Raw genomic sequence first — 27172 nt, forward strand, 5'->3', positions numbered from 1 at the left:
TCCCAGGTCCAGGGATTTCTTCCAACGGGCCGTCGTCGGAGGTTGCACTCAGTCCAGGTCATCTGGACAGAGCATCGACTCTGATGTTAAAGGGCCCTGGCTTGTACGTGAGGGTGAATTTATAATTTGACATGGCTGCTAGCCACATGTTGCCGGTGGCATCCAGCTTGGCAGATGTCAGAATATAGTCAGCAGGTTGTTGTCTGTCCGGACCATGAAGGAAGCTCCGTATAAGTAGTTATGGAGTTTGTTGACTACCGCCCACTTGAGTGCGAGGAACTCCAGCTTGTTGACGGGAAAGTTTTGCTTGCAGGGTGATAAGCTTTGGCTCACATACTGTCGCGGCTGAGTTTATTCTAACATTTGCCCGGTCTTGGCCTCCGATCGAGGCACCCCCCTCCCCTCTCCGGGTCCACCGGGTCCCCGGAGCCCCCCACCGCCATCCCCCACATTAGAGGAACCCAAGGCTCCCTCGGGAGCCCTGGGCACGCGCGCCATGCACGCACGCTCCCGATGAAGCGTGACGCGCATCGATGACGCGCGGCACGCCGAGGGAAAAAAACGAGCAAGCCGGGAAATCTCCCGTCTTGCGGCACTAGCCAAGTAAGAATAAAGTGTGCCGCCTCTGTATGCCACTGGGTGGAGACCAGCAGGGCACTTCTGATGCAGGGCAGCCCCCAGCCCGTTGAATTTTGCATCCACATGTAGTATTTATGGCTGCTCGAGGACGGCGAAAGCCAAGATGGGTGCTTCCGTGAGGCTTTTCTTGAGGCCGGTGAATGCTTTTTCTGCAGGCGGACTTCCACTTGTCTCCGAAGGGTGTCCGTGCTGATGCGGCCTTCTGCCGAGTTTCATCTGGGTAGATATTCAGGAGATTGTTGAGGACTTTTGTTTTACTGGAGTAGCCTTCTGCGAAGCGGCGGTAGTATCCGCAGAATCACTTGAAGGACCACAGTTCCATCACGTTTTTTGGTCGGGGCCAGTTCACCATGGCTTTACCATAGCGGGGTCGGTAGCTACTCCGTCTGCGGACACTATATGACCCATGTAGGTGACTGACATACGGCAGAACAGGCATTTGTCCAGGGACAACTTCAAGCCTTCCTTACCCATCTGTCTAATACCTTCAAAAGACGTTCCTCGTGCTCTTCTAGAGTCTTACCAAACACGATGATATTGTCCAGGTAGACTTGGCATTCCCGGGGATTCATATCTCCGATAGTATTCTCCATCAACTTTTGGAATGTCACCGGGGCACCGCAAATGCTTTGGGGCATTCGCGTGAACTGGTAGAACCCGAGGGGGCAGACAAACACCATCTTCTCCTGATCTTTGGAGCTCATAGGTACCTGATAGTACCCAGACTTCAGGTCCAGAATGCTGAACCACTGGCTTCCTGACAGGGCGCTGAGGATCTCTTCTATCTTTGGAAAGGTGTACTGATCCTGTATGGTATGATGGTTCAGGGTCTGGTAGTCTACACACAGGCGGACTGACCCATTCATCTTGCGTACCACCATTATCGGGGAGGCATAGGGGCTACGGGACTCCGTTACTATGCCTGCCATCTCCATCTCCTTCATGACATCTCTCACGTCTTCCACAACTCTGGGAGCGATGCGTCTGGAACCCTCACGGAATGGCGTGGCATCGTTCAGCCGAATCGTGTGCTGGGAATTCTTGCTACAACCCACATCCATCTACCGGTGGAGAACACTTCCCTGCGCTCCTCTAATTTGGCACTTAGCCACCTCTTCCAGTCCGCAGACAGGGTCAATTCCCCAAGTCAAACTGTAGTCTGACCGGCTTTTCTTGAATGGTAGCAGCTTTCACATGGGTCAGGGATTCCATGGGCGTAAACTGGGTATATCCGACCTACTACTTGACCGACGTCAAACCGTATGGGATGAGGCGAAATGTTCTGTATCGCCACTTCGAAGCATTCACGAAGGGCAGTCTTCCACTTCTTCAGCTCTGGTACTACCCGGAACTCTCTTTTGGCATCCTCTTCGGGAGTAGTCTCTAAGGAGAAGTACCAATCGGCGTTGTCACGTCCCAAGAAGTTGGGCGTCGCAGCCATGTGCTTCACTCCCCCTGGTGGAATCTCGGTCAACCCCTTCTATAGGTTGAAGAATTGGCCGAATCCTGGGCAGAGATCCTGTAGCACTCCTTTGAGGAATGGGTAGATTCGTAGGGAGGATGGGGTAATTCACCTGCCTCTTTCAGTTAAGCTCGACAGAGTCCTCACCATATCAGCGTTGGTCCCCAGTATGATGGGGGAGCTCGGAGGTTCCCGGGACTTGGGACATAGTAGTTCCTCCACGTCCATGGGGTGGGTCTTGTTGGTGTTCAGTTGTGGTATGTCCAACCGTACTTGAACCACACCGTCAATGGGGTAGTCTTCCTTGCTGAGGCACCATAGTTTCATCTTCTCCGCTGACTGCATGGGCATGTGTTTGAGGTGCGAGTCAAAGAAGAGTCGGTAAATGATGGTCACTTGTGACCCCATGTCCAGCAGAGCAGAAACGTATATTCCTTCCACTAGGATGCATATGACACTCGTCTATAAGCGTCCAGTTGGAGTGCCTCCTCAGGTCTGGGCAACAGGGCACCCTCCTCGTATGGGGAGGTCTGTTCTGTTTGCACTGTGAAAGCCATAGCTCCCAGAGTGGAGGTTCAAGCAGCAGCAATTTTTGGCTCTCACTAGCACTTGAGGTAGGGGTTGCTCTCCACGCCTTCCTTGGTGCTGAGATCGGTGCCCTGGATGGAGGATTATCCTTGGTAGAATCGATTTGCTTGGACTTCTGAGCTGACGCCCCTTTGGTCTCCTCCTAGCGGGACTCCTTTCTTGGGGGTACGCAATCGAGCATGCGCCTCGTGCACTTTCACTTGATTCAATAGCTCTGTAAATGTAGGAGGACTCCCTTGCATGAGAGCACATCAGAGCATATTGGCAACAGAATGTTTGGGGCTCGAACCTCTCAGGAATTGTTTCCTGCGGAATTTGTCTACTTCAGAGGTGGGTATGAGGTGGCTGGTAAGTATCAGCCAAAGTACTAAGTATATACAGTGAATGAATGCTGACAGCTCCTCTATGTCTTTCTGACGGAGGGCATAATATGTAGCCCAGAACTCACCCTCATGACCATAGGCCTCCGTTATGAAAACCGCTAGCATCCGGGCCGTCATGTCCCCGTTCTGCTCCTGATGCATGCTCACCATCATAGAGGCTTGGGGTCTTAGGCATTCCATGATCCGCTGCTTCTTCATCGCTTCGGTGAACGACCATTCCTCCAATACCTTGAGATTATGTTCATTCCATGCTGCAATACCTTCTTCTCCGACGGGAGTAGGTGATGTCCCGAGAAGGCCTTGAGTTTGCAGTAGGGTTGCGCCGGGAAAAGCAGATTTATCTTATCGTCAGCTGCTGTATGGCCCCCGTTAGCAGCTGAGCTCCTTCTGAACGGCGAGAACAGCGGTGGCTCCATCTGGACTGTCGACTGCCAATTTTGCTCCGGTTAGGGATCCTTGAGAGAGAGACAGGTGTGGCCACCCGACACTCTTCCACGCTAGGGTTGGTACTTGGTGCCTCTGCACTGACACTTAATTTGGGGAATATATTGTGGACTCCCGCCGGGTGGGACTTCAGGGATCTGTAGACACTGGGAGGCTTTGTCCATTGGGATATCATAGTGGCAGTCGACAAAGCCCGTACTCCACTGGAGATCTAAATCCCATTTTACTTCTACGATACAGGCTTTATTAAACCCCAGTGTCTGTCTCAGTGTGTCTTTCAAGATTGGCAAGGACAGGGATACTGGGACCTGGCTAATGACGACCACATGGTGGGGAGATGCGTGGCGCCGTAAGGCCCACTCATGGACACTCTGGCGGGACGGTAGGGACATGTTCCCTGCTGGATCTGACTATCTTTAATTTAGATTGGGCACCCCATGTCTGAATCTCAGCAGCGCCTTGAAATGTAGCCCCCTTTCCCACATGTCTAGGTAACTACACGGGCTGAATACCTGTTTAGTGTACTGGAGGCCTAATCCTCCGCCACTGGGAGCCTGGGGTGATAGCATTATATTGGTATGCAGCGCCTCCACCTGAGAGGGATCCCTGCGCTGCAGGATAAACCCTCTCAGGAACTAATGTAGTCAATGAATAAAGATACACACACACTGGCATGACTACTTATCTTTACTAATATATATATTTAACAGCACAATAACAATAATAACCACACAGGGTGGGTGTCCCCCAAAATACATGAGGTGCTTGGCACCAATACACCTGGTGTCCTCCCCAATGAGATTCAGTCCCACCCAAGTGTAGGGAGTAGCGCTACCCCTGTGGACAGTTGGTGCACTTTACATCCCTGGGCACTCCTATACCCAGGTACTGCTAAATGAGCAAAAAGGACCCGTCTGATCCCACGAGTCTGCTGAATCCTCTCTCTCTGGTCCACATAGGCATCCGCCTCTTGAGGGTGCTCCAGCTGTAGGGTGTCCCTTATTGTCTAGAGTTGCCTGTGGTCTGATCCCAGACCACAGGCCACAGCCCACAGCTTGGCGTCTCTTGCTGATGCTACTTCTGACACTATAAGGCTAAAGGGTCACTGTCTGGGGTCTTCCCTATAGCAGCCACAATCTAAAAGGAGACTTAGGACCTAGCTGGGACCTAAGGGACCAACCTAGTCCTAGTCAGAGCGAACACTGCTCCCTGGACACAACCTCAACGGTCCTCCCCTTTTTCCAACTGCCAGTAACTCCAGCAACTGCCTGTAACTGCCTGTGTCAACATTCTAACTGCAGGTCCCTCAGGCTCCTGGGACATGTTGTCCCTTGCCTCTCCTAAGATGTCTGCCGCAACTCTGGGGACTGTGCAAGCGTGAACTACAAGATGGCAGCCCCCACTTGCTGAGTACGCCACGGTGCTCCGCCGCTCCCATACACCGCTGCTGTCCCCCGCCCAGGCACCGGAGGTAAGAGGGGACATGGCTACATATATGCTGTATATAGCGATAGGGGGAAGCAATGACAAAAAAGGAAATACTAACAAGTTACTAGGATAGAGAAACATTTTGTAAGGAGAATAAGATTTATCCTGGTTCTGATGGCCTAGTTGCATAATATCAGGCCCATAGTGTGTTAACTATCTTGCTATTTTACTAAAATGTCTACGATAACTGAAATTATTTCTGAAATAACTACTGTTTACAAAATTGGATGGCGACGTCTGGAACAAACATGTCAGATTCCACAAAAGTTATGTGTTTATAGTTTTGATAGGCACCAGGGGCCCGCAGTTCCTGGGCTTTGATTCCTTAAATCTGTTTACTGAATTCAAACTATATACGTTGCTCTGTGCGCAAGTTTAGTCAGATCCTCGCATATGGCATGAGATAAGCTTGGAGGCTTTGCATGCAGGAACAAACATGAGACCAGAAGGCTGCAACTACCAGGAATGGGGGTCCACTGACAGTCTACATGTGATCTCATGGTTGCAGTTAAGACCATGAAGTGTTTATCCGAAGCTAAGTAACCAATAAATAGTATTTGACTAACAATACAGTAGGTGTTGGTGTGTTCATGTGTGTTTGTGAGTGAGACAAGCAATCCAATCTCTGTCAGTGAAATAAGTATTTCCCTGTCAATATACATATAGATAAAGATGGGGAGATATAAAGGGGACCATTTCAGCCATATACATACTAGTACAAACTAAGGCTATTATTATCCTACCCCATCATGCATGACTATCCTTAGCTGGCTCAGAGGACAACAAGTACAGGTAATAATATGATTTTATAATTATACAGTTATAATTATGGTCTTGCAATATTATGTGTATGGTGTGACAGGGTCGCTGTAAAATCATTGCATTATAAAATGTCACTGTAAGACCTGAGTCTTAATTATATCATAAAGGAAGACGCATCCATCCAAGATACACTATGCTGCTATTGGGAATCCTCTGGTACCAGTATACTAAGCTTTTATTTAGAGATTTACCTCTTTAATTTAAAAAGGAATATAGAGAATAGGGATGACAAGTTTAAAACAATATTTGTAATATTGTACAGGATTCAAAAAATGCATGCAACAAGAAAAATAGTACTGTAGAAGTGTCCATTATCAAGTTCTTAAACAAGATGCCTAATGTATCTACTTCCATACATGTAACAAATTGCACTTTTAGCTTTATTCAGTGGATTGAGGTGTCCTATTTAGAGAATCTGAACTGAGGAGCTATTGATTTTAATGCTGTTATCATTTATGTTATGTTCGTTTCAAGAAAAATATTCTAAAGAGCAGAAACAAATCTGTATTCAGGTTAATCATTTACACAATGCTTGCTTTAAATGTGCTATGGATCCCAAAACTACTTACATCATGCTTTTTGTTTCCACTGTGAATATAATTACTGTTTAAATGTTACAAATATGTTGATTTAAAAAATCTTAATGCAACTTAACAGCACTTTTTCTTATTTTGTTTAGGTCAAAATATTGGGATTTATATGTATTTCAGTTTTGAAATAGACAATGTCAATCTTCTAGTAGCAATACATTAGTACTTTCAATGTAAAAACAAATGTATTATAGATACATACAGTATAGATATAGTGTATACTATCTCCATGATAGGTTTATCCTATATATATAGTTTTGTTGTACAAAGTGTAGGCGATTTAGAATATCGTGCAAATTACAATAAGCGTTAGAGAAGTGAAATAGGAAAGATCTTTTATGTTAGAATCTCTGTAGTGTGAACGTGTATGTACATTTACTGAGGGCATATATGCTAACCAGCAAACCAGATACAATGTACAAATGGTAACAGTGAGGTCACAGAGAAATGGTTATACTGTATATAATATAATATTAATGTTGGATGTCTGATAAAAATCACAGTAATATTTCACTTTGCTTTAGAATTTGTCTCTTCAATAGGGGAATACTTGATCCTTTTGGTTACTGTTCTGCAGCGTCTCATTGGACTGGCTATTGTTTGTTTTTTAGCTGGGCTATCACCAAAGCTGATGCTGACTGCAGGTTACCCTCAGCAAATCTGCACGTTTATGAAAAGGAAGGAGACATTATTTTTGGAGGACTTATTCCAGTGCATCTGCGTCCTGGCAACATCAAAATAACCTTCACAGAGAAACCTACATCAGTGAAATGTGACAAGTAATGTAGCGTGTCCTAATAATATTAAATCAAATGATGCCTTTGTACACATTGCTGTGTATATGTTATAGCTCGCAGTGCAATAATTAATCCTCACTAAGGTTTAAAGTCCTGAATTTCTTCTGAAAAAACAACAACATTTTGTTTCAGTTTTTAAATTATTTTAATCTTCTGCATACTGTATAAATTTAACACAATATAAATCGAATTTGAAAAAAGTGCTAAAGATCATTATATAAATAAAAAAATAGACATATATACTTAAGAAATAGCTCTAGGAAAAGTAATTATATATTTTTGTAAATAAAATATTGATTGTCTTATTTTAGTGTGGACCTGTGATTATCTCATTTAATTTATATGCATTACTTTACATGTGCTATTCATAAGCTGGCTTTTTAGAAAAATGCAGCTGATAAAAATATCATTCAAATAGTGAACAGACATACTAAATACAGTATATGCAATTTTAATTAAAATATTGATAAGTTGTCACTTGTATGTTCAGATGTTCCACAGAAGAAAAATATAATGTCATAAACTAAATTATTTTCAAGACTGCACTGTATTAAAGGTTTCCATTTACATCCCAAACTCACATAACCCCTTATTCATCAATCTCTATTATGGGTTAATTAACCCACACAGGTGTTACCTTCCATTCTAGTAAATGAGAGTTAATGCCCATTCAGGCAAGTTATCACCTACGGTAGCAGAGCTTGATGACTCAGGAGGCCAATATTTATTTTGTATTGTCATTAAATGCTTGACTTCTCTGTATCTTTAGACTTTATATTCAACGTTACCAAGAAGTCCTAGCCATGGTTTATGCCATTAATGAGATCAACGAGAATCCAGAACTTCTGCCAAATATCACTTTGGGCTTTAGGATTTATGACTCCTGCTATAAGGAAACCCAAGCAGTTGAAGGGGCAATGAGGATTTTATCAGAGATACAGAAGGCAATCCCAAATTACAGGTGTGAAAACATTTCCAAGCTGGTAGGGTTAATCGGAGATCTTCAGTCCTCCTCCTCCCTCGCAGTGGCAAGAATTTTGGGACTTTACCGGTTTCCCCAGGTAATTGTAGACATTTGTACAGTAATGTAACTTGAGACTATTAAAATGTTTGCTAAATATTAGTTGTACTGTAAATAGAGACGGGCAAAATGTTCACAGAAATTTAAATCCACGGCAAATTTGCAAATTCCTTTAATCCTCTGGATTTCTTTCACAAGGGCAGATGTCAGCAATATAGTTCAAAATTATGCTGCAACAGTGGGGCTATCCAGCAGCTAGTTTTGATCACACTGGTAGAGCTGCTGCCCCGAATAGCAGAGGTTTTGGGTTCTGATCCTGTTGGGCCTGACTGTACCCCCTTGCTCAAAAGGTTCCTTAGAATCTGACTTGTGGAAATCTTTTCAGGTGGGGTGTGAAACATTTAAATATGCTTTGCATATCTCCCAGGTTTGCCCCTTTTTGAGCACAGGTTTACATTATCTCAATTTATTGCTGAGGGGATATATATAGTTGTGTTGCTCACAGCTGCTCCAGTTGCAGAAAACAGAATGGTCCAATTTTAGTTTGCATGTGCCACTAATAATACACGTTTTCAAGATTTCCCTAATTAACTGTAATCTAATTATTAATAAGGCATCATGCTTAGGTATGAATCGTACAAAAATTTGGCCCTGTTGAGATCCCTTGAGGATGGAGCTTGGAAAGCCTCATGTAAAATGTTTGAATTTCCATATATAGAAGTTTGCAGAAAGCATATGATATCGGTATTACGGTCCAATTCCAGCATAAATGGTATGTATCAATGTTATAGTTAAGATCATACTAATGGAGTTCTTAAATATGTTCCTGTGTTATACAGCATTCTTCTTTTGAAGCTATGGTGATACTTGATTCATTTAATCATTTTGCAGCCAGAGAGGCCTGCAATGCACTGCACAGTAATGCATTGTCGGCACCTCTTGCAATAGAAGCTACAATAGTGTTGCAACAATTTGTTATAAATACTGTATACTGCTATAAATGCTGCTACATGAAATCCCCACATGCTTCAGCACTGAGGGAACTGCAAAGGGCAGAATGATTCTGCTTTGCTAATCTAAAGAATACACATTTACGCTTATTTCAGATAAGTTACGGATCAGCATTCGCAGATCTAAGTGATAAAATCCAGTTCCCTTCCTTCCTACGTACAATAATAAATGAAAAAATACAATCTCGGTACTTCACTAATCTGATGATTCATTTTGGGTGGACCTGGGTAGGAATCTTGGCATCCGATAATGATTTTGGACTCTATAGCAGCGAACTGATAAGAAAAGATATTGAAGCAGCAGGGATTTGTGTAGCATTTTTTATGAAGATATCTGCCCAACACAGCAGAGATCAAACTCTTTCAATTCTTCAGGTCATCAGAAAATCAACAGCCACTGTTATACTAATGTACTGTTCTATGCCAGAGTTGATACCTTTCATGCAAGTGGCTACGGCAGAACATTTTACTGGCAAGATCTGGTTTGCTAGTGGCAGTTGGATGGCGTCTCCTATCTTTTCGTATAAGGAATTCTGGGGAACATTAAATGGCACCATTGGAATAACCCTTCTTTTAACAAAAATTCCAGGATTCAGAAAGTTTCTCTATAGTATTCACCCTTCCTCATACCCAGGGGATATATTTATGAAAGCATTTTGGGAAGAAGGCTTTGGATGCTTATGGCCTAAGGAAGATCACAATCAGACTGCATCAGACAAACTAAGTCAGGGGTCAATCCCATATTGCACAGGCCAAGAAAATCTTCACACATTAGAGAGTTTGGGTTATCATGAAGACAAATCAAGACATGCCATGTTAATGTATAATGCAGTTTATGCACTGGCACATGGTGTCAATGATATGATTTCATGCAAATCTGCCTCCTCCTGCTTTAACATTAGTAGATTGCAACCCTGGAAGGTAAGACATATTTGCAACTATTTGTATACAGTATTTGAATTTGCTGTCTTTGACAGAAGGGGCAATGCGGTTACTACAGTATAATGAAGGTTAAGACTTGTCATTGCCTGCTATTCGTCTTAAGTGATCTCAGGCGTTAACCCAGTTTCTCTGTGTATAATGTTATTTGTTTTATGGAGGTCACTTTTTAGATTAGGATGAATATGTTTTTGCTGTTGTCTTTGTTTTACTGGTAATTCACAGCCAGCCTGCACACAAAGAGATAGGCTCCTGCGATCCACAAAGGGGAAGGTGAAGTGCTTTGGAAAATGTTAGGAGTTGAAGGGGTGCTGACTGGTTTTGGGAACAATGCTTCTCCAAGTAGAGCTATTGTTCAACCCAGACTCTGAGGCACCAGATTTCTTCAGGAAATATCGGGCTGGCTGAGAGAACCATTGCTGGGTATTCACCTTAGGCACAATTCTCATCGGACAATTTGAATTATCTACTCCTCGTCAAGCCACTTCTGTGGGACCACTTAGAGACACAGTCATCACCCACATCCAGGATTTGGCCCATTCTGGTCTTAGCATAGTAGGTCCCCTTGGGATGAAGCCCCTAAGCGTTTTATAGTTTATTGGGATCCATGTTAAAGTAAATAAAATGGGACAAAATGATGCACTACAGTATGATTTCAGGAACACACCATAGAAATAAAGAAATAAAAACAATAATAGTGCAGTATATCAATACAATTAGAGTCTAGTAGATATCTTGGCTCTGTAGAAATTCCTACTTACAACAAGTGGAATATAAACGGGCAGTGGTCTGACTCAGTCAGTATAGGTGAAGTTATATCTTCTGAAGTTTCCCTGAGCCAGAATTTATTTTCCTGCGTGAGATATACCTTCACCTATACTGACTGAGTCAGACCACTGCCCGTTTATATTCCACTTGTTGTAATTAGGAATTTCTACAGAGCCAAGATATCTACTAGACTCTAATTATATTGATATACTGCACTATTATTGTTTTTATTTCTTTATTTCTATGGTGTGTTCCTGAAATCATCGCTCCCTTCCCACCCCGAATCAAGACTGCTTTTGCAGGGAATCCTTGCATATTCCTTGGAAGGTTGAGAAGTATTTTTTTGGGTTTCACATCATTTTATGTAATATTGTTGTTGCATTTTTTCACTTGTTATTTGTGGGGATCTTAGCGCCGATTCAAATCACCTGGGTTCGCACTACAGTATGAGCCAGTTCCACAAAGCTCCATTAAATCGGGGCTCATAATATACTGTTATGAAAGTCAGGGATAGACGTTATGTTCCCGGAGTTTAGCGCAAAATTCCTAAAGCTAATTGTGTGCAAAAACAACAGCTGTTAGTTACAGTATCTCATTAGCACAGGTTTAACAGCCTGTTAAGTTATCTTCAAATATTATCGCTCAGGGGAACAGCTGAGATATGTGGGATGTATTCTAATTGAACTAATTTCAATATATTTTGCATATCCATATTAGTTATTAGCATATATCCCAGATATGAGGTGTGTCCTTTTTGTGCACAGGTGTCTCTCTACATGTTGTATAAAGTGTGTTTGGGGGAGGCTATCTATAGGACTTGGGATAGTATAAGAATAAAACATTCCTTCCCTCCCTAAATCCTAGGGAGCTAATGCCACCTGTAAATATGATCTAAATTTGCATTGGTAAATCCTTTTGTTAACTATAACAGAGCTCTGAGGATAGGTGCTGTTATAGGGAGCACCTCTTTTGCATATTATTAGCACTACTGCATGTTATAGTTAATGCAAGGTTATGGTTGAAAACAGCATTTAGTCCTGCCTTACTGAGCTTTGAAGACACCCGTTGGCCAGTGGCGGAATCACAGTGAAAGGGCCAAGGGTATTTTACTTTCCTGTCAGGCCTCATCCCGCGGTGTCATGATGTCGCTGCGTCATGTGTCAGCACGTTATCGATGGAGGAGAGCTGCTCTGTTTCAGAGGTCCGACTATTTCCCCCGTCAATCATTTTAATTGCTCTGTGGAAATGCAGGGGGCCTCTGTAACCTCTTTGAAGCTCTTCACGAGTCGAGATGGAGGGTCCAGACTCCCATTGGCTCCCCCCAGCTGGGGGCCCCGGGACATGCCGGGCATCCCAGGCGATAGTTACGCCACTGTTATTGGTAATTAATTATGTATTAACTTATGTTAATGCTGTGTTATGTCAATCAAGAAACTCTGTAGATCTGGCCAAAAAGTGCTCTGTACATGCCATTACCCAGAATCCCTGGCTGCAGTGGAACTACTGTATGCTGTGTGATTATGGGGTAAGGGGAGTTTCTGGACCTGTCTGAGACGTGAATGTGCTCATAAGTGTTATCTATCATTCCTGTATGGAAGAGGGTTTTTGTCATGTTTTACTATCCCTAACTTTCTTTCTCATTGAAATGCATTACTACTTTATAAACCCAGGAAGATCATTAAGTAGCTACATGAAATAAGGGAGACCTGACAACTTTAACATCTCATTTTGATAAAATAACTGAAACATTAACATTGAAACAATTACGTGAAAAAAATAAATTTCTTATCCTATTTTCAGCTATTACACTACATAAAGCGGGTGCAGTTTAACAATACTGCTGGACAGAAAGTGTTCTTTAATGAGTTTGGAGATCAACCCTTAACCTTAGAATATGTAAACTGGCAAGCTCTCCCTAATGGCACAAGTAGATATGTCAATCTTGGCATTTCCATGGAAGGATCTGAGTGGGGTGTTACTAGAAGCAATAACACTATTTTCTGGAGTGGAGGCTACACAGAGGTAAGCAAAATTCCGTCTGTACTGTATATACATTATCATTGTGCTATATATAGCTATATATATGTACAATATTTGGTAACAATCAACACCTCAAAAAGAGTTTCTGATGAGATATTGTGTTGCATGTGTTACCTTTTCTAGGCCACCTACATAAAGCAGATGATAGACCTCAAATTCTCCTCATTATCTGTGTCCATTTCAATATATTTAATAGATTGCACCTGATTGGGGCTTATTCACTAAACTTCGCTAAGTTCATTATAGCACAAAAGTGCCCTTATAGTGCGATATTACTGTGTTTAGCTATTCAATACATGTGGTATTGCCTGTGTAGCCATATTGGGAGCATGATTTACCACTGTGACAATCAATGGATAGAGGTGGTGAGGGGTGGGAGTTGTTGCCCCGGGGAGGGTGGTTAGGCTTCCAGGTGGGTAGCGGGGGAGGGGCGTTAACACCCCCTTAGTTACACCGTGGACCACCCTCTTCTCCTTCACATTCTCCATACTCTAGGTATTCGTAACAAAGCTCTATTCTGGATCTCCTCTTATCTCTCCCATCATACTTTCAGTGTCTCTTCTGCTGACACCTTCTATTCCTTCATAGATCTCTCTGTGGGGGTACTACAGGGTTCTGTCCTGGGACTCTTTTCTCTGTACACACTTTCTCTAGGTGACCTAATCACATCCATTGGGTTTAAATATCACCTCTATGCTGACGACACACAAATTTACTTTTCAACCCCTGACCTTACACCTGCTTTACAGACCAAAGTCTCAGAATGCCTCTCTGTGATATCATCCTGGATGGCCCTCCGCCGACTTAAACTTAACATGACAAAAACAGAGCTCCTCATTCTTCCTCCCAAACCTGGCCTTACTACCTCCTTCCACATTACTGTTGGAAGTACCATCATTCACCCAGTAGCCCAAGCACACTGTCTAGGGGTCACACTTGACTTCTCTCTCACATTCTCATCTCACATTCAAAATGTCTCTAAAACCTGTCGCTTTTTCCTCCGCAATATTACAAAGATTCGCCCTTTCGTCTATTACTCGACTGCTAAAACTCTGACTCACGCCCTCATTCTCTCCCGTCTCGACTACTGTAACCTCCTGCTGTCCGGCCTTCCTGCCTCTCATCTGTCTCCCCTACAATCTATCCTAAACGCTGCTGCCAGAATCACTCTACTCTTTCCTAAATATGTCTCAGCGTCTCCCCTGCTCAAATCACTCTCCTGGCTTCCTATCAAATCCCGTATCACACATGCAATTCTCCTCCTCACTTTTAAAGCTTTACACTCTTCTGCCCCTACTTACATTTCAACCCTAATTTCTCGCTATGCACCATCCTGATTCTTGCGTTCTGCTCGAGGATGTCTTCTCTCTACCCCCTTTGTATCTAAAGCCCTCTCCGCCTTAAACCTTTCTCACTGACTGCCCCACACCTCTGGAATGCCCTTCCCCTCGATATACGACTTGCACCCACTCTATCCACCTTTAAGACCCACCTTAAGACACACTTGCTTAAAGAAGCATATGAGTAGCACGTAGATATTACTAGACACGATACATAAAGCTTGGCCCCCTGCAGAAGCACATACCAAAATGCCCTCCTACTGTTTCTGTACGTACCTCCTACATATCAATTAGATTGTAAGCTCCTCGGAGCAGGGACCCCTCTTCCTAAATGTTACATTTTTCTGAAGCACTTATTCCCATGACCTGTTATTTATATCTATTTATTATTTGTTATTTATATAATTACCACGTTTATTACTACTGTGAAGCGCTATGTACAATAATGGCACTATACAAATAAAGACATACAATACAATACTATAGTAATTTTTTTATTTTTTATTGTAATGTTGCTGCCCATGAAGGACGAGGAAGAAGACGAGGATGGCCTTCATCCTGGCAGAGATAAGTAGAACTTTAATTTACTTTATGCTGGCTGGGTAATGTTTAATTTTTAATGGACAAATGCGTTATTATCCAGATATGGATAATGGGAATTTTGCCCATTACTTTACAGTATTTGTTGGGGGGGAGAAGGGAGTTTGCGGTAGAGGGCGTGTGTAGTAGGGTTGTTGTAGTTTGATGTTTATTAGGGGTAGAGGGGGTGGGTCAAGGGAGTAATTGGTTAGGTGATGGTTAGGCCTCTCGGGTGGGTAGCTGGAGGGGTTAACCTCTTCATTACCATAGCGGTTCTCACCGTTATGGCAATGAATGGGTTAAATCCTCGCGCAACTTTTCTGGTAGGCTTAACCGCACACCCTGGGCCAAGTACCCACATTCACCCACCCTCTCTATCCCCAATAAACCAGGTACTGTGGCTTACTCCCTTCATTGCTGGCCGCTAAGATAATTTAGCTGCTTTAATGTGAATATTAACAATTATGGAAGCAGGTGGTCTCCTGAGCTGAACATTAATTTTAGCCTTGGAGACCCCTTGCATCCAGTTACAGGCCCTGGTAGGGGGTGCCATATCCCCACAATGTTTAAATCACCTGCGTCACTTGACCGGGATATTTAAATGCACAAGGGATGCCGGCACATGATTTTAGGACCTGTAACTCGGGAAGCAGGGGGTCCCCGATGCTGAAATTAATGCGGTTCAGCTCAGGAGACCCCCTGCTACAATACTGTGTTATTAAAATTTACGTTAAAACTGCACAATCGCCGGTAAGAACTGTGCACGAAGATACAGCTCTCTCCGTGCAGCTCTTCCAGGCAGCAGTTTAAACAAACACCTTCAGTGCGATAAGTCTTTGAAAAAAAAAAAAGAAAGTAGTGCAATCTTGCATTTTTTAAACGAACTTTGTGATTTTTCTTATTGAATACCGTTTTTTATACTGCAGTAAGACAAAATCGCTCTGCAATGAACTGAACTTATCGAAGTTTAGGGAATAAGCCCCATAATGTGTTAAATGTTCTAAAGAAACTGAAGGTTTCAAGAAAATAACACATAATTATTTAGGCCAAGTGACCACTAGACACTATAAGAAATGACGTGTTCATCTGAGTTAGTGATCATTTTTAGAAGCAAGTTGATAATAAATATTTGCTTCTCAACATTTTTTTGTGATTTTCTCCTAGATTAACCTACATTTTGCAAAGATCACATTGCTCGGGAATACCTGAAAATACTTGGGTGCAACAACTTTATCTGATTAATATGACATTTCATGAACTTCACTAGAATTAAATAGCAATATATACAGAGCAATGTGACTTTATGTTTTTTTGCTTCCATGTTGGTATTTGCAATGTACAATGAATGACCCTTAATGCTGGGCAAATAATTTGCTAATTTTGCCATTTTTGGGAAACAATATTGGCAAATTTCACCTGATTTGAGCAATCGGGTGAAAAAATTGCATATCTCTACATATCATACTGTATCTCTCATACTAACTGTAGGTACCTTCATCCATATGCAGTGAGAGATGCCCTCCAGGATACAGGAAAGCTCCTCAGAAAGGGCAGCCAGTCTGCTGCTTTGACTGTTTGTTATGTTCAGGAGAAGAGTTTAGCAATGAAACAGGTAAATAACAGTAAAATGTGTAGTACTTGTTTTCTCTCACACCTGCTGTATCTTACACATACAGTATGTCTGTCCTACTAACCTTCTGAATTAATACTTTAGATACATTAATACTGCACTAAACAGCATGAAGCATCACATTTGCAATGGAGTCATAGAGACACTGACATTAACAATCTACACAACACATTACACCAATGGTTTTCAACCATTTTTTGGATAAGGAACCCAGAATTTCAACTTTGAAATTCTGGGAACTCCAACCCTCGACACCCCCCCCCCACCCTCATCACCCCTGTCTTTTCCTCTTCCCCCCTGTTGCCCCATCTCTCTCCCCCCCTTCCCTTTGCTCCTGTCTCTCCCCCCCTCGTTGTCCTCATCTCCCCCCCCACCCCCGCCCTCGGAGGGCATAGTGGGGGGCACAGCCATGATGTCACCTGGCAGGTTCACCCTCATAGGCTGTGTACCGCCAGGGAGCTCTGTCACGAGCTGTGAGCACAGATTTCCTGTTTTCAGGGAAATCTGTTAGCACAACGCGGCGAGCAAGGTAGTTAGCGGGCCTGGCCCCATTGAGGGGTGATTCTTGTCAATGCAGCACCCGCAGCAGGCATCGGGGTCCTAGCCTCACTCTCCTCCTTACGTTCCCTCTCCCACTCACACTCTCTCACTTACACACACACTTTCCCCCCTACTCACAGTCCCTCACTTACATACACTGTCCCACCTACTCACACTCCCCCACTTACACACACACTCTCCCACTTACACACACACACACACACACACTCTCCCACGTACACACACACACTCTCCCACTTACACACACACACTCTCCCACTTACACATACACACACACAAAAGCACACACACACACACACACACACACACACACACACACACACACACACACATATACTCTCCCACTTACACACACACTCCCCCAGGTGGGAGTGACAGTTAGTATCCCTCCTGTCAGCCGGAAGTTGTGTGACTTCGGGCGCTGACCAGAGTGGGCAGGGAGAGGAAGTATAGCAGTGACCGGGCGGCTGCTGCTGAGTTCGGGAGCCAATGGGTCTCTGCTGTGTGGGGTGCTGCAGCGCCGCCGGGCCTGAGCCAGATGCGAGAGTTGTTCCAGCTCTCCCCCCTGGTGGCCGTGAAATCCCTGAGGGGTGCTCGCGGAACCTGGTTAAAAATCCCTGCATTACACATACAGAAATTCTTCAATGTTTCCATGTTGACTTAAGGTTCCCAATTGCAGCAATAGCATGGATTTTCCACACTGGCTAAATTTCACATTGTCAGGCAGTGTTGAGTAGCTCAATACAACATATGCCTCCAAGCTGACACTCTCATTCCAAGAGAGTTGTAGTGACTTAGGTCATCAAAAGCAAAATGGCTCAGTGAAGAAGAAACTTCTGCTCTAACACCTGAACATAATCAATGCAAAACAATTACAATTCTTATGTCTTAATCATTGCATACCATTGAATCTTCATTCAGCATTCAATTATTCAGCATGACTCTTCTAAAAGACATTAAATCTCAGTTGTAATTAAAAATGACCTTTCTTTAACACTTTATCAACATTTAAAACAACATTACCCTGACCATCCCCTGCTTGATCAGTTTCCGTGTGACATTAGATGTAGATTGAAATTTTCATGAATTCAGTGCTTATAATATATGAAATTTCTCTCCATTTAGATTCAACAAGCTGTATGAAATGTCCTGATGGAATGTGGCCAAATGAAAGGCATGATGACTGCAGGTTTAAATCCCTGGAGTTTCTGTCCTATGAAGACCCGTTAGGTGGCACTTTGGCTGCTTTCTCAATCGTGGGTGCTCTCCTCCCTCTGAGCATCCTAGTAATTTTCTTGAAAAACTCTGAAACTCCAATTGTCAAAGCTAATAATCGGGGCCTTAGTTATTTCCTCCTTGTGGCCCTAATTCTTTGCTACCTCTGCTCTTTGTTGTTCATCGGTCATCCTCTTAACATAACCTGTATCCTCCGACAAATTACATTTGGGATCAGTTTTGTACTGTGCATTTCATGTGTTTTGGGGAAGACCATCATGGTGGTGATCGCCTTCAACTCCACTCAGCCAAAGAGCAACAGACCAATGTGGCTAAATTCTAGAGTGCCAAACACACTGGTACTTGTGTGCACAGCTATACAAGTGATTATATGTATTAGTTGGATTTCACACTCTCCCCCTTTTCAGAATAATGATAGAACATCTAAGCTAGGAACAATAATTGTCGAGTGCAATGAGGGAGCACTAGTGGCCTTCTGGTGCATGCTGGGATATATGGGACTTTTAGCCACTTTGAGTTTTGCACTAGCTTATTTAGCAAGAAAGTTACCAGGCAGTTTCAATGAGGCCAAACTAATCACCTTTAGCATGTTGATATTTGGGGTGGTTTGGGTCTCTTTCATCCCTGCTTACCTCAGCACCCGAGGGAAATACATGGTGGCTGTGGAAATATTTGCAATCTTGTCTTCGAGTAGTGGATTATTGGTATGTATATTTATACCAAAGTGTTACATTATCATCCTGAGACCAGAGATGAACAACAAAGAATTCCTTACAGGAAAGAGAAAGGCTCAGAAAAATAAACTAAAAAGATGATCCATCTCGGTGGTTTACATTGTAACATGTAAATTATATTGTTATTTCATTTTTCTCAACTAATTTATATATGATAAAATGGAGAATGTATAATGGACAGTAATTTTTGTGTTTGTAAATGAAGTTTCTACAGTATGTGTATATTTAAAACAACAAAACAACACCACTCGACCTCTATTTGTATTAGTTACTGTAGGTGCACTAGAGAAATTGTGAGTCAACAAGAAAAAAAACCCCAAAGTAGAGAAATATCCGCTAATTGCATGCACACTAAACCTATGGAAATGATAATAATATTTTTTACGATAACACCATATTCATCAATGTCAAAGGAGTATAATCTTAAATACATATGTAACGGGTTTCCTCCCCCCCAATCGCAGATTATACCGTGTGGGTGTAGAAAAACATATAGTTACTCAGTGTGGTGCATAACCTGTTAGCTCACAGGAGGGCTGAGCTTCCGCCACGGGGAACCTGGGGCAGTTATACAAGGGATATTACTTACAATTATGCAGCGCCTCCACCTGCGATGGCTTCAACCAGAGGGGGAGTGGTTCCTCGCAGGACAATCAATAACACATACAATAATGTATACGAACGAATACTTCTTTACTGCTCACTAAAACATAGAAGTCAAACAGGTAGTAACAGGGGTCCCTCTCTAAAGGTAACCCAACTCAGCGTTTCCTCCAAAGGTTAGCTATAACGGACACCACGGCGGGTGTCCACACTTTATGCATCTCGGCGGATTGTCTCAACACAATAATCCCACCCTCAAGTCCAATGAGTCCCACCCAACGTCTTGCTCTCCCAATACGTAGACCAGCGTATGTGTATTTGTGTGTGACTGCGCAGCCACTATGTCAATGGTAGGCCTGGTTGGTGCATGTGTGTTGTGGTGTTACCTGCCCGGGCTCCAGCCGCGGGTGCTGCTATACCGCAAAGGGAATCGCTGGATGTCCTCCAATGGTGAGGTGAATTCCAGCGTGGATAATATCACCGCTTCTTCCGTCGTCTGTACTTAATGGCAACCCGGTTGATGTCCACCGGCTGTAGTCACTCCGCACGGAGCCTCCGCACTTATAGTCTATAGGTCCCGTTAGGGCCCAGCATAGGCCCAAACCTCTCGGTGGAAAACGCAGCGTCCGCTGGATTCCTTACTAGCTTATAGCTAAGGGGGCAGGTCCCTAACCTAGGGCCGGTCCCTATCCCACTCCGCTAGCGTGGCTCAGGGCTGTCTGGGGCCTAGGGGAGTACTGGCCTAGTGCTTGGTGTCACGGACTCCAGCACCCTACCTCTTACCCCTTGCCGCTCCAGTCCCCGACTAACTACGTAGTTCCTGCGCGCGGAATATATCTCCGGATGCCAACAGAGATCCTCCTTCCCTATTGGCTAGTCCTTCGCAGGCTTTCTGGACCTTAACTGCGCAGACGCGAGCTCCCTGTAGTCCTGGAGTGCTCCTGCTTCTCGCGCATGCGCAACGCCCCTAACAATGGCGGCGCCCTGCTCCGCGAACCGGCGGAACCACCACAACGCGATACCGGCCGCAACCCTTAGTGCTACTCAGCTCGCATATACAGGAGAGAAGGTAATACCTCAGGGGACCTGGCTACACATAGATAATGAACATAACATTAAATTACATTTAAAGTAAAACACCCACAGTCAGAATGGAGGGTGAAAAAAACAGAAAATGGGGTTGGATAATCTTTAATATGTATTATAGCTGCACACAAGCTGACAAATCCTGTCATTATTTTATGGAGTGGATATGACATTAAACATCCCCTAATGAGTAAGGAATAAGATACAATTACAATTCAACTTTTTTTTACAATCAAATAAAAAAAACTGGAAACTATGGGGTAGTTCCACAAGTCCGTAATTTTTGCACTAATAAAGCGCGTTGCCAAGATTCGTAACGGATGTTATTTTTCGTCTTAGTAACGGATATCCTCAAAGCTAAGGAGATGCAAAATTAACGTCAATTTGGCATAGTACTGTAGTGGCACAATTACTGGGGTTATTCATGTCTCTGAGACGCGTTCTCCAATACACTGCACATGTGCATAGGTAAAAAGTCTTATTAGTGCACGCCATTTTGTGACGCGTTACACCTAAGTGTGACCTATCAGGACACCCATGAGCATGTTTCAAATTCAAACATATAGACATTACACACTGAAAAACTCAGCCATTTCATTCATTTCATATACTGCACCGACACACTTTATTTGAGCAAATACCCAGTATGTACCTGGCAGATACCTGGAATGCGCCGCTACTCACCTCTGACAAGCCCCGTTGCGTTTGCCTTCCCAGCCTGGGTTCATGCCTGGCTGACGGGCGGCTGATCTGTTAAATTATAATGATTCGGATTTAATAGGCTGCAATGCTTCGCGTGTCTACCAGATGGCATAAATTCATGAATTGTAATGCAGTATATATATATATACTGTGCAGTATTTCAGCCAGTGGGAATAAAATGCTTCAATCCCTGCCTAGAAAATACCTCAATGCACTCGGGCAGAAAACAGTCACAAACCTCAATACACCCGGGTATACCCGAATTCGTGGGACTAGCCGAGCTCGAATAAAGTGTGTCGCCAGTGTACTGCATTAATTTCATGTCTGCAGTAGAGAGGGCTGAGCAGACTTCTATGTTTACTTCTGGGGCTGCTCCTGCTGCTGAGGCTGGCAGAATATGTAGCCATAAAGTCACAGATTAGGAGCAGGAGATTTTAATTAATGGGGTGGTTGATAAACACTCCAAATTATTAGTGTGTCTCTGAAACAGGACCAGCACTGCACCACGCATTTGGGGGCATATATGCCTTAATTTCATACGGAAAGCCATTCGCAGCATTGACGTGCGGAAGAAGCACTGGGCAGACAGCAAGCGAAAGGTAAATAAAAAGCTTGCTTACCATACAGCCCAGACACGAGAGACTGAAGGGGACCACCTGTCCCATTGCACCAGACCTCTATGGAGGAGTGTGTCAGTTCTATGATAGCTACATCCCAGGTTCTGGGACTATATGGCCTTGTGGACTCAGGGGATGTGGAGGAAGCAGGTACGTGACAATACAGTACAGTACCTATATAATGCACTAGATATCACATGTATACAAGTCACTTTATAAACAACTTTGAACATCAGACGAACAAACATTACTGTCATATATTCAGTGCACTCTCACATACAGGTGAGGTACTCATTAAACAAATTAGCGAAATTACATATGTGACATGCTTTCATGTGTGCCCTCATAAGAATATAAAACACTACAGGCCACCCATTGCACATTACAGTAAGGGATCAACCAGTATAAAGTAATCCTTTGCCTATTTAAAGCTGCAGTTCAGTCAATTTCCTGCATGTGTGTTTTTTTAAATAAATCCGTTCTGTAGTAAGAAAAAATACTTTTAGCATTTTCTGTTTTAAAAAAACAACTTTGAAAGACCAATTTTCTTGTATTCTATTTTAACAAGCATGCTTGTTCCTATAGCAACGATTTACATTTCCCATATTTAAAGATGTCGCCAAACTTTGCCGATCAATAGACGGAGAACGAATTGACCAGCAGCTATGCAGTTTTTTAGGTAATTAGAGATTGCCCACATAAAACTATTGAAGTAAAAAAATAAATAAAAATAAAAAAAAGACTGAACTGCAGCTTTAAGGACCATATAACTGCTCACTAATCAGAAGAACACCCGTTTAATCAACACATAAAGAGTACTTTGAACAAATAGAACATTCAAACCCTAACAGATGATGGGGATGATGGTTCAAAAAAGGCTCCAAGTTGTGTGCCGAGGAGGGGCAAAATGTATTCCCGGGGGACTAATTTGTGACTCTAGGGGGGAGAAAATGGGGTGCCTTGAGGGAGGGGGTAAGTTGTGTGACCGCTTAATTTTCCTAGTGGTTAAACCGGCTTTGGAATGTTAGATTGTAAATGTAAACACCCAATTTTTCCCTTCTCTAGTTAATATATCGTCATGTTAATTTGACATTTTGAATTTTAGAAACATTTTAGATTTAAAATATTACTGCAACTGAACTGTGTCTTTCTCTTTTATTAGGTAAAAAACAAACCTTGGGATATTTATTAATTACCGTAACTTTTATTTCAGTATTGAACTGGAGCACATAGATATCTGTATTTTGAAATACGGTAATATACTTTCTGCAGAAATATGTCAGTTGTTTCATGATAGCTTTATACTATGTTTCATGGTTTATACTCTTGTAACCCCCTTTGGAATTACGTGGGCCTTAGAAGGCCATATGGGCTCACACAGAGTACACTCCCCTGCCGAACACCGGGTACTAGCTGACTTGGCAGAACCTAAGTCCCGCCCACTTTGTGGCTGGTGACAGTGACATCACAGTAGGATATATATAGTGAGAGAGAAGGTTTTGGAATTCAGGTTCCTAGAGGCGTTACAGTAGAGGAGCCTCCCTGTGAATAGTGTAAGTATGTCCAGTGTATAGATGGGTCTATTACAGTGTAGGATCCCCTTTTTCTTGTTTTGTAATTAGGGACAGTGTCCTACCCAGATATAGGCCATTGGAATACTCTCTTCTTTCTCATGGAGGTAGCCTATGCCTAGATGGGGTTCTTCAAGCCGCAGCACTGATGCATAGTTGGATCAACCCAACTGAAGGGCCGTAGTTAACTCAAGCACCAAAAGCCACGGGTGGCCACCAGTACCTGAGCCAGGGATACAGATGACAGCCAGAGAGAGTGTACTACAAGGTCCGGCAGGGACACACAGGAGATGGAGTGTTATCCTTGCTATACAGGAGATTGATCGTTTAGGTAACCCATCGCGGGCCAAGACTTAGTACCTTCCTATCGGGCAGAGAGTGAGACAACTAGGGAAGCACATACAGACAGTACAAACTGTGAATATATCAGAGACTATATACATTATATATAATGAAGTGCATTTTGTAACTGAGCACTTATTAACGCCGATTAATGAAGCTCCTGTGTGTATGAATAAAGTTCCTGGCGCCCATCATTGAATTATCAATGCCAAGCCTACACCGATCCAGCACTCTGAGTCTGAACATGCCCTGTAAAAAGACACGACTATGGAGCCGGGCAAAGAGGGTTACATCTATAAACATCCTACACTTTAGTGGTGTTTTAACGTATCTTTGAAATAAAAGACAAAGATACAGTAGTCAAATAGAAGTACAAAGGTTTTTTTTTAATTTTATTTCTGTAGTATTACCACATATGTACCTTTAACAGTGACGCATGGTTACTACCAAAATATGTACTATTTGCAAATAAAGAGACTAAGGTCATATGGGCCTATTCAAGTAGCTCCGAAGTTGTCATTGGCAAATCAGGTGGTTTTGCATGTTAAGTAGTATCTCCAGTTCTACAAATCCGTCCACCGGTTGTATCCAATGGTGGGTTTAAATGAAACCGCCCAAATCCGTTTGCAGATTGTATACCGCAAAATGGATTTTGGGGGTTACAACAGCAAAAATCTGGGAAAAGGATACTGTATGGGTGGATTCGCCCATCTCTAAACAAAACCTGAAAATATAGTGTTGCACACATTAAAAGAACCAGCGCTTTTTAACTACAATCATTTAAGTGTTGTTGCTTTGTAACCTGCTATCAATTCAAACTTGAAGTCCATACCAGTGAGTACAGCACGTCTCTGAAGAAATGTACACTGCAGGAGTTATTCATGAAAATGGGATCGTACCTATCGGGGCACTACTGCACAGGGGTTTCCATGCAATAGTGTCCTAATCGGCACAATTTCCATTTAATGAATAACTCAAAAGTGGGTACATTTTATCTACTGTGAAAAGGCAGGTCAGGCTTTTTGGCCGAAAATCTGCATTAAAGTCTTTGGGATTTTCGTCTGAAATATAGAATTAACCCGTCCTTTGGAACATTCCCCTCAATTTTTGCTTATCAAAGTCCCTTGCTCCTATTTATGGTGCCCATATTTTTCAAAGCCTCCTGATCTCTTTCCTTATTGAGCGCTATAAAACACACATGTGCATATTGACAGTGTTATAAAATCACTGTATTGGCATAAAAAAAAAATATCTAATTTTAGAGAAAACCCATGATATTCTAGTACTTACTGTACCAATCAGTTCCCTTCTTGAAACCAGATTAAGCAAGATGTTTCATAATGAAAATATGAGAAGTTCCCAGGGGGAACACGGGATACTTCTTCATTTCAGCAAGATTCTTTTTACTGTACCTTTGTTGATTTAAAAAGCTTCCCATGGCAGCATTTGAAGGATATCACACACTGGTGTGTAGTTTACTGTCAGGCAGTGACAGCAGCTTTAGAGAATATACAGTAATGAATGAAGAACAATTTTAAAAGATTGTTCTGGGTGCTCTCTGCTCCCACATATTAGATGCAAAATACTTGACATTTCCATATGTTAGCCATAGTACACCATGGCATCTTTTGTTATTATTTAGCACTTACAAAGGGCTGTGACGGTGAAGGGGTAAACATGCCATCAATAAAGGTATTATGCCCGGCTGGTTACCTCTGGGCATTGTCTAAGATTTTAGAGTGTCAGCTCTTCAACCTGTGTATTGTACGTGCAATGAATGCAATTGTATGCCAATAAAGAAGGTACAGTATGTGTCTTTTGCCTTTCCTGTAGTGCTAACCAGTGGAGATTCTCAGGCTCAGGCAAGAGTTTCAGGGTGGATTTTGCTGTAAAAGTGTTGTCGGGTTGTGTCTTGCTAGTCGGGGTCAAGAGTTGCTGGCCACCCAAATATTTATCCGGGAGTCGAGTCAGCTTCCCGGGTTCATGTAGACACAGACCTCAGGACAAAGTCCTCCCTGGAAAGCAATTAGGCGGCTCACCGCCAGGATGCCCTGCTTCAGCACAGACCAGACAGGTAAAAGGGGACATAGGGATATGCGTATCCCGCGTATAGTCAGGGGTCCCTAGTTTAGGGGGAATCTCCCACAGTATATGCCCAGAATGCCCGGACCCAGTATATGGGGTTGGAGTGTCTCCAACCATCCATAAGGTTGCGAGAGTGAAATTATTTCTACTGTAAGTCCAGCTTCGGTACAATAGAAGCAACTCTGAAACTTAACCTAAGCGTTATTTGAAGCAACATTTTAGTAAACATCTTAAGGTAAGGTCTAGGAGCTCTGAAAATGAACGTGCATATCTTTTCAGTAGATCCTAGGGACGAAGGACTTAGAAGAATTTTGTGAGATTTTTATCAACATGGTGTATAAAGATATATATATATTTTATGCATTGTATATGAGCTGGGGAATTTCCAAGTCTCTGGTTCAGAGAGAACAGATGACCACCAGGCTTGGTGCAACTGAGTCTGCTCGGATCCCGGTCTTGAAAGTCTCAGAGATACCAACGTGTTAGGGCAGGTGAAGTACTGGAGTTATACTCGAGTACCCAAGTCCTGCCATGAATAAGGGCTGTCCGGCGACCATTTGCCTGGCCCCAGAATCTGAGGAGCCTGGCTCAGTTGATGGGTTCAATATGCTAAGTGGCAGAGGTGCAAAGTTGGCGCATGCCCTTTACAGAATTGAAATCCGTGCCCGGCCAGCTTCAGGGTACTGGCAAATCGCTGAGAGGCTGGTAGAAATATTCCAACGTAAGTGTGTTTTCTTCTGCATAATTGTAATCCATTGTCGGCACGTCTGTTTCAAAGGAATAAATTGCAATTTGTTTTACTTCTTTGTTTTGCTCAGTGATATGATGCAGGTATAAAGGTGTAAATTCCTGGCTCCCGTGACAGGGGCCTATTCAGGTTGCTTTGATAAGTGACTTATCGAGTGAGTTTGCATGTGTAGCTATTTAGAGAGCTCTGATAACATGCCAAACTCACTAGAAAAGTGCTTCTTTCCAATCAGTAGCACTCTTGCAATGACAAACCGAGCGGAAGCTCAAAAAATGCTCTAACTCACATTTTTGAGATATCGAGCTATTTAGGTAGCTCCAAGATGCACATCGTGGCTGCAACTTGCA

The 27172-nt window shown here is 43.0% G+C and overlaps 1 protein-coding gene across 2 annotated transcripts; it reads left to right on the forward strand.

The window, feature by feature from the left end:
* The first annotated feature begins 4806 nt into the window (after nt 1-4806).
* On the forward strand, nt 4807-19260 carry LOC142497423 (extracellular calcium-sensing receptor-like). 2 transcript variants are annotated; one of them, XM_075605184.1, is made up of 7 exons: nt 4807-4987; nt 7028-7195; nt 7983-8274; nt 9341-10165; nt 12752-12973; nt 16399-16522; nt 18227-19260. In XM_075605184.1, the coding sequence occupies exons 3-7, from the start codon at nt 8017-8019 to the stop codon at nt 19150-19152; spliced, it is 2355 nt and encodes a 784-aa protein (XP_075461299.1). In that variant the 5' UTR covers nt 4807-4987; nt 7028-7195; nt 7983-8016; the 3' UTR covers nt 19153-19260. The 2 variants fall into 2 exon arrangements, with proteins under 2 accessions (XP_075461299.1, XP_075461300.1); XM_075605185.1 differs by lacking the exon at nt 9341-10165.
* Nucleotides 19261-27172: the final 7912 nt, after the last annotated feature.

Source organism: Ascaphus truei, chromosome 6 (genome assembly GCF_040206685.1).
Source record: "Ascaphus truei isolate aAscTru1 chromosome 6, aAscTru1.hap1, whole genome shotgun sequence".
Classification (NCBI taxonomy): domain Eukaryota; kingdom Metazoa; phylum Chordata; class Amphibia; order Anura; family Ascaphidae; genus Ascaphus; species Ascaphus truei.

Bases quoted from the DNA above. Each gene is read 5' to 3' on its own strand.
- LOC142497423 (XM_075605184.1), top strand. From the start codon at position 8,017: ATGGTTTATGCCATTAATGAGATCAACGAGAATCCAGAACTTCTGCCA. The intron at 8,275-9,340 runs GTAATTGTAGAC...CGCTTATTTCAG, and splicing joins GACTTTACCGGTTTCCCCAG to ATAAGTTACGGATCAGCATT. The intron at 16,523-18,226 runs GTAAATAACAGT...CTCTCCATTTAG, and splicing joins AGAGTTTAGCAATGAAACAG to ATTCAACAAGCTGTATGAAA.